The following is an 8378-nucleotide window of genomic DNA, read 5'->3' as shown; positions in this document are numbered from 1 at the left end:
GATAAAAGTTCTAAATGGGGGGGGTGGGAATGTTCCAACTTTATATTTTATAAATATCATTTTTACTTGGGTGTCATTAGGAGACAGCAGTTGGGGGGCGACTTTGTGTGGCTCTGAAAACTTGCTATATTGTCTAAGACCCGATGTACATTCCTTTGGGATATAAATATCAATTTGATTAGCTAGCAGGTCTTGTCAGCTACAGTATCTTATCCCCTGGGGCATTTGAGCAATGACGTGGTCCCAGGACTTCTGTAAAAGGCTTGGGGGGTCTTAACTAAAGCCTATATAAGACAAGGTCTCTGCCCAAGCAAATACCCTAAGAGAAGAGCTCTCCTTAGATCTTAGATCTTTCTGCCCCCTTTTCTTCTCTCAGCTTTGGGAAACATCCACAAGGTGAGTTTAGCCTTTCAGCCTAGAGATTTTTTTCCCTGCCATTTTTTATTATTTTTGCAGCCATTGGCAACAACCAAGCCATTAAAAAAAATAGCCACCTGCATGGAAACTTATCAAGATTCTCAGACCAAAGAAGCTATCAAGCAATGAGAGATTTATTCTTATTATTCTTATTACCACAAATATTTTTTGTTTTGCTTGTTTTTGGCGTTTGTGCAAACTGGGGGGGGGGGAGAGAATGATCAGAGAAGAGCAAATTAATCTCCTTCGTGACCATCCTGATGGGGGAAAAACACAACCTGAGTGGACGACAGAATTTTGTTTAAAAAATAAAAATTTATTTTTTTGACGAAGGAACTCTGCTCGCTGGTTTTGAATGGCAGCTCCTTTGCCTTGGACTGTAATCATTGCTTTTGCTGCTGCTATATCCTAGCGGTACAAGGAGAGCTCATGCCGCTACCCCATCTGGTGGCTGAAGAACAACTTGAGCTCTGGCAGCTAGAGCCGACTACTCTTGAGACCTCCTGCACCTAGTTATCTCTGCTTGAAAATGCTATTCGGATCTCTCTCTGAAACCCTGGATGGCTGCTGCCAGCCAGAGTAGACAATGCTGAGCTACAAAGGCCCATGGTCTGACTCAGTTTAAGGCAGCCTCCCATGTCCCTATGGCCCTCATAACTTTCCTTTCTGTCTTTAACCTCAGCTAACTATTTCTCCCTCCTCCCCCTATAGCTTTGATAATGGCTTTCGCTGGTATCCTGTCTGATGCGGACATTGAAGCTGCCCTGAAAAGCTGCCAAGGTAATTTCTATCTTTAAAAGTATTTGGTTTCCCTACCCTCAGGCAAACAATATATTTTAAAGAAATCTGTAACTTTCTCCCTGCTCTTCCATTCTCCATTCCTGGACTTGATTGTGCAGCGCTAGTGGAAAAACAGACACTTTTCTAAAATACGCTTTCCTAAAAATGCAAAGCAAAACAAACAAACAAACAAACAAACAAACAATCCTTCCCAAAAAGTTATTTCCCCCCCTCAAAGCAGACAAAATAACTTAACCAGCTATTGAAACACAGCCAAGCCACAACGTTTTGTAAATTAGAAATTGTGTGTCTATGAACTGAAGGAATTCTATCCAAAATAATTTCGGCAGTGCGCTTGTCACGACCAATAATTGTGAGTTGTCTGCACCTCATAAAGAAGACAGACTTAAGACAGACAGAGATGTAGAATATTTAAACAAACAAAAAACAAACAAAATCTGTTTCTAAAAGTGTACATCTGGCTTTTCAGTTAGATACTTGTACAGGAGATGGCAGATCACACAGGCAAAGAAGCTTATACAAAACTAGGTTAGCCCTGGGTGAGGATAATTTTTTTGAAATATGTGGCTGTATCCAATGTGATTAATATCTGATATATCAAATTCACAGTCCGCCTTCTTTGTGTATATTAACTACCACAAAGAGGAGGTGTGTCCTCTGCTTCCCCCAACATTCATTTTATATGTAATTGGTTAACATTTGTGGTTACCCTGAACGGCAACTGTGATAACACTATTTGTAATAATTGCAGATACAAAAAAAAAAATTGTTGTTGTTGTGCTTAGTGGGCAATATAATAATAATAATAATAATAATAATAATAATAATAATCGGCTATAAGTGCAAAGAGCAATACAACCAGCGGATGTATTACAGTATAGCCACCCTCTTTGCTGCTATTGTTTGGTATCTTAATAGAAAAAAAAACCCTGATTTCAAAGACCCAATGTGTTATTTGTGGGCATGGCTGTGGGAGAATGGTGGGTGCCGCCCAAAAATGATTCGGAAGTTTTGCAGAAAAAAACAGCAAAGCAGCCTTCTTTTTCTTTTGGTTTCTGTTGGGTGAGCAAAAGGAAATTCTAGAGCTGGGAGCAAATGGCCTCTTGAAAGTCCCAACCTTGTTTGCCTGCAGAGAAATTGCAGGAAAAATTTCACCAAAATTCTCGGGGTTGGAGGGGGTAGAAATTCTCTAACAATTTCTAGCCCCTGGAGTAGCACAAGTTCCTTCCCCACCCCACCCCGCAAGGGGTTTTCCCCACCCCATTAAGCGGCAACCACAACTGTGTATCTTGACATCCTCCTCCCCCTAAAAATCGCCTGGACATGGTGTCATTTCAGGCCAATGCCAAAGGCTACTGCAGACAACAGAGTTTGGAAACCACAGCAAAGTGTGTATGTGCAAGACCAACATGTTGAGTTGGGATGGAAAGATCTATCAGTTTAAGTTCTCTGTTTCTCATTTACCCTGCCTTAAATTTAGTTCTCCACATTTTGCAACAAGCTGAATATTTAAAATAATAATAATAATAATAATAATAATAATAATAATCCTGATTAAAATTTATCAGCATTTATGTGCAAATTTCTCTGACCGAACACATTTTTCTATGTAGCTTTGACTAATGTACACATTTTTTGCAAGCCGTTTCCCCTAATATAATGCATTTTTTTATGTTATTTCCACTGATGTCTTCGGTGGTTTTTGCACACTTCCTTCTAATTTATGCGTTTTTTTGCTAACACTGGTTGGATAACTGCATTGCAAAATCCGAATAAGTGTGAATTTCGAAGGATAGCTGCGTTTCGGTTCACATATCGCTTCGGAAAGTGTGGATTTGATAAATTTGGCTTTAAATGCCCATAGAATCAGATTTCACCTTCGCCCCTAGTGCCGAGCCTCTCAGAGAGAATATTCCCTAAGCTATAATTGAACTCTGCAATCTTAGCATGATTTAGAGCCAGAGTCGTCAAACTTTTCAGACCCTGGGCCAATAGTGCAGTTAGGTAATTTTAGACTCCGGGTTCAGTGACCTTATGGGGAGGGAGGGCACTTGTTAGATGACAGCATCTGCTACTTCACCAGCCCGGCTGTGTTTGGGGCTTTTCTGGCTCATTTTGCATAGTGGGACCCCAGACCTTTGCCCCAAAGTCTTGGCCTGACAGCTCCTCTACCTGGTGGGACTCACCTTATCTCCAACTTGCAACATGGCATTCACTTCTATTTGTTTTGATCTTCTTTAAATATATATATATTTATATTTATGCATGCAAACAGAACATTTTTTAACCGCCTCCATTGCGGGGCATGATCTGCTTGTTGGTGCCAAACCATTAGCTGAAGATGATGATGGGCATTTCCTGATTCCTAAAGGAAGTTCTATGATTGTCCTTTTTTAGACCTACCCAGTCTGGTTTCGAAAACAAGACCAACTTGTGGGTCTCAGGGCTCCTTTTAGACTGATAATTCCCAGCTGCTGAAACCCAACATGCACAGCTGAAACTATGGTTCCAGTTACAGATGGGTAGCCGTGTTGGTCTGCCATAGTCGAAATAAAAAAATTCCTTCCTGTAGCACCTTAAAGACCAACTAAGTTAGTTCTTGGTATAAGCTTTCGTGTGCATGCACACTTCTTCAGATACACAGTATCGTGCATGCACACGAAAGCTTATACCAAGAACTAACTTAGTTGGTCTTTAAGGTGCTACAGGAAGGAATTTTTTTATTTAGCTGAAACTATGTGAATTTCAAGTTGCAAATTGCTTTGCATTTTTGTATCAGTGCACATCCAACTTAAAATGCAACTCTTATTTACTGTGCCTTTTTGAGAGCCATGGTAATTTGATTTGTCCTGGACCCTTTATTGAGTCCTATAATTGATTTGAGCAGAATTGCTACCCCAAAGGCAAACTTCCCTGAAAACCTATGGTAGGATGGAAGGCTAAATATGACATTTTTGGGGAGACAAGTTGTCCTCATTCATGTACGATGGTCAGGGGGGGGAATCTATTTCCTTTAACTTCTCCCCTCCTTTTTCTTCCAATATTTCACCATCTCTTTTCATTTTTCTGCTTCAAAAGCTCCCGATTCCTTCACTTACAAAAGCTTCTTTGAGAAAACGGGTCTAAGCAAAAAATCTAAGGAAGAACTGGGGAAAGTATTTGGAGTCCTTGACCAGGACAAGAGTGGATTCATTGAGAAAGAGGAACTGCAGTGAGTAGAAGGGGAAGAAATGGCTTTCCCAGAGACAATTTTCAGTTTTACAATCGGTAGTTAACCTGCATGCCATTGGGTCAGATCCAAATATGCCCCCTTGCGCAGAAGGCATCTATGTTCATGATGAAAGGTGCGCTCCACTTATGGACAAACTATTTCATACCTGACACTAGATCCAAAATGAAACTAGATCCAAAGAAGTTGATTTGCTGGTTCAACAACTTGTGCAACCTTTTACACAATCAGAAACAGAAGAACCGTTATAGAGCCTTCCAGTAATAGCATAGCACAAATTCTTAAGCACATACAGAACAGCACTGGTGACTAGGTAAATGTAAAGGTAAAGGACCCCTGGACGGTTAAGTCCAGTCAAAGGTGACTATGGGGTTGCGGTGCTCATCTTGCTTTCAGGCCGAGGGAGCCAGCGTTTGTCTGCAGACAGCTTTCCAGGTCATGTGGCCAGCATGACTAAACCGCTTCTGGCACAACAGGACACTGTGATGAGTGTCAGAGTGCATGGAAACACAGTTTACTTTCCCACCACAGCAGTACCTACTTATTTATCTACTTGCACTGGTATGCTTTCGAACTGCTAGGTCAGCAGGAGCTAGCACAGAGCAATAGGAGCTCACCTCACCACACAGATTCGAACTGCCAAACATCCGATCAGCAAGCCCAAGAGGCTCAGTGGTTTAGACCACAGCACCACCTGTGTCCCTGTAGCATTGGTGACTATTGCCCTTTCATTCACAGTTCTCCGAAACCAACCCATTGAGCATAAATGTTCCTCAAAGTGGAGATGTATGCAAATAGTTCAGACAAGTCTCTCTCTCTCTCTCTCTCTCTCTCTCTCTCTCTCTCACACACACACACACACACACACACATAATACTTTAGGCACAATCCAGCCCAAGTTAAGTACTTTTAAGTTTAATTGATATCCGTTGAAAAAGTACGAGTCACATAAATACACTGTTTGGGATATGCATGTTTTAAATAAATAGTAAATATATGTTTACATCTTTCCCACTAAAATAAGGATGCTTCGAAGTGCTTGATTCTGTCTGCACTGTTCCCTTAGCATTTGAAAACACTCCATCGTTAGTGATCAGAGTGCTACATATGCATTATTTCAGCACTGTATTATTCCTATACTGTAATATGGAAGATGGTGATGGGTGGTATTCAGTGCTAGGCCCACGCAGAGTAGACCCATTTAAGTTCATGGACATGATTAGCTTAGAGTCATTAATTTCAGTGGGTCTGTTCTATGTGGGGCTTAGCTGAACACAACAACAATAACATCGTCATAAAAACTGTTATTATTAACTATTGCACTCATACTGAATGCAGAATTTATGTATATATATTCTAACCACTTAGTCATTTCTTGAAATATAAACTGGTATACATGTTAAATACATACATTCATACGTACATACAATTAACGACAAAGGTGCAAAGGCTCATGCATTGCCTGCAGATATTCAGCACCAAAGCTAAGACTTGAACTAGGGTTTTTTCATAGGGTGGTCATCACATGTCTTAGAGAACAGTCCTCTGGTTGAAAGGCTGTCTGGTTTAAAGATAACGAACCCTCCGAAGGGAGAGCAGGAGGGGACTTGAAGTTGTCCATCAACAGTTAGCAGCATCTGGAAAGCGGACAGAGCAGACAAACACCTGCTCCTGATGTGTCTTCCCCACTAGGGTGAGACCTACTGCATTTTTATTACAATTATCCTAAAGCTACACCTATACATATAAAGAAGCAAATGCAAATTTTATGCTGATCAGTGCCCTCTTTTCTGATAATGCCATTTCCTCTCTCTTTTTTTGGCCACTTTCAGAGCTTTCCGAATATAAGACCCCAGGTGTAACTTAAGTCCCCAGTGGCACCTTTGCCACATTCCATACGAATTACGGAACCATATTCAGGGCTCAGAGGTTAAGAAACGTAGCAGAACAAAGAGGCCGACCCAACAGTAGCTGTTTATGCATTCCTTAGTACAGTATCAGCTTCACCTACCTCTCCCATCAAATTAAAGCGCAGGGGCTGCGGAGAATACAGGGGAATGGAAATGCAGCGCTTTGAAGCACAGCAAACGTGTGGAATTTGTTTTGCATTTCACCTAGATTGGCAGCCCAAGTGGCAGAATGCAGAAGAGATCTCAATGGCCTATGAAAGCTTGAATAATAAGAATGTTTTGGTTGGCGGGACGATTGGATGGTGGGTGACTTTTTGGCATGTGAAAGAATTTGGGGGGCGCAATCAGTAACTTATATGAAAGGGGTATTGGAAGTGCGGGAATGCCAGAGGTTAACAAATTATTATGACTATTACAAATATATTTCTTCCTGCCCTATGGCTTTTCTTGACAAGAGGGGAGGCTTTGCATAGGCTTTTTTCCCCAGCAGAAAGGAATGCTTCATGGCGAATGTTGATAAAACCACACTGTAGCCTCACTGTAGCTTGCTAACCTATCACTCATCAATCAATTCTTCTCTGACAGAAATTTCATGCAGAATTTCAAACCAGGCGCCAGAGTGTTGACTGACAAGGAGACCAATGCTTTCCTGGCAGCAGGTGACACCGATGGAGATGGCAAAATTGGAGTGGAAGGTGGGGATAAATTAGCGGAATGCTGACCTATTAATTCACCTGGATCTGACATGTATGCCTTGCTTGTCCTGTTATCCTTAATATAATAGGGATAGGAGTTTATGACAATGAACAAATTAAAAGTGATCAGGGCTTCTGGAATTTTCTTCCGAGACAAACTAAAATCCAAAAACAGAAAGTTCAGGTTCTATGATTCTATCTTGCAAATTGCCCAGAATTTGATTCTTGTTCCTTGTAAATATGATGTACTTCTTTGGTAAAATGCAAAGGAGGGGAGCAGGGGTCTCTAACCTTCCCCTCTTCCTGGCCCTCAATCTAGAGTTCCCCTTGAAGAAGGGAGCTCAAACTGAACAAAATAGAAGTTCCCTCCCCAGTGTAAATGGCATGTGGGGAGGGATCCAGACTGGGAACACAGATTGGTAGCACAGTGGGGAGAAAGTGTGTGGTGGCTCACACTGGCAAAATGTGGTAAAACATACATACAATTAAAAAACCTGGCAGTTAATGGTAGAGAGGTGTATTTATAGCACCATACATTTAAAGCACACACCCCTCCCTCCCCCGAATTTAGGAAACTGTAGTTTGCTAAGGTGTGGGGAATTATAGCTCTCTGAGGGGTAAACTACAGTTCCCATGATTCTTTGAGGGGCGCTTAAAATGTATGGTGTGTATGCAACCATTGAATTCAGTCTCTGTGTGACATCATTAGAGAGAATCAGTATGGATTCTGAAAAATAAAAATAAAGCTGTCTAGTTTTCTCAACAGCAAAATAATTAAATCTGGGTTTTGTTTTTGCTTTTCTAGAGTTCCAAGCACTGGTTACAAGCAAGTGATCAAGTGGAAGACCAAGCTATTGTATTGTAAAACACTATTTCTTATTGCAAATCTACTATTTATTTATACATTTTATACAGTTAAATGGCATTGACAGTTGCCAATATATTGTTTCTTATTGTTAGAGGACTTTGTTAAACTCCCAATGCGCTGTTTGATCTTTCTTATTGTCTGGTGTCACAAATTCGTAGTTAAAGGAGGTCTGCATCAAACAGAGACAAAGTTGGAATCTAAGGAGAAGAACTTCGAACTTTTATGTTTCACTTGCAGTAGGCGCTAGTAGGAACACTCAATAAATGTGAGATTTTAAAGAGATCTCTGGATCAAAAGTTAACCAACATCAATCTTCCTTCCAATAGAGGTATATGAAATGACAATGGGAGAATCATGTTGATTTTTGTTTATGTTTAAACAAAAATGTTTAAAGAGAATGTTTAAACTGGTCCTTGCCTTAACACAACCAGCTTCATTAAATGCCTTGCTGTAGTTAA

At 40.7% G+C, this 8378-nt stretch overlaps 1 protein-coding gene across 1 annotated transcript; it reads left to right on the top strand.

The window, feature by feature from the left end:
* The first annotated feature begins 242 nt into the window (after nt 1-242).
* LOC308463102 (parvalbumin, thymic-like) lies at nt 243-8378 on the top strand. Its single transcript, XM_080981318.1, has 5 exons — nt 243-396; nt 1129-1197; nt 4297-4429; nt 6943-7052; nt 7858-8378. Exons 2-5 carry the CDS (start codon nt 1137-1139, stop codon nt 7884-7886), a joined length of 333 nt encoding a protein of 110 aa, XP_080837444.1. The 5' UTR covers nt 243-396; nt 1129-1136; the 3' UTR covers nt 7887-8378.

Source organism: Podarcis pityusensis (assembly GCF_964106645.2).
Source record: "Podarcis pityusensis genome assembly, chromosome: 14".
NCBI classification, from domain to species: domain Eukaryota; kingdom Metazoa; phylum Chordata; class Lepidosauria; order Squamata; family Lacertidae; genus Podarcis; species Podarcis pityusensis.
The sequence above is the reverse complement of the archived record's forward strand: the minus strand, read 5'-3'. Positions and strand labels throughout refer to the sequence as shown.

Bases quoted from the DNA above. Each gene is read 5' to 3' on its own strand.
- LOC308463102 (XM_080981318.1), top strand. From the start codon at position 1,137: ATGGCTTTCGCTGGTATCCTGTCTGATGCGGACATTGAAGCTGCCCTG. The intron at 1,198-4,296 runs GTAATTTCTATC...CTGCTTCAAAAG, and splicing joins TGCCCTGAAAAGCTGCCAAG to CTCCCGATTCCTTCACTTAC. The intron at 7,053-7,857 runs GTGGGGATAAAT...TTGCTTTTCTAG, and splicing joins TGGCAAAATTGGAGTGGAAG to AGTTCCAAGCACTGGTTACA.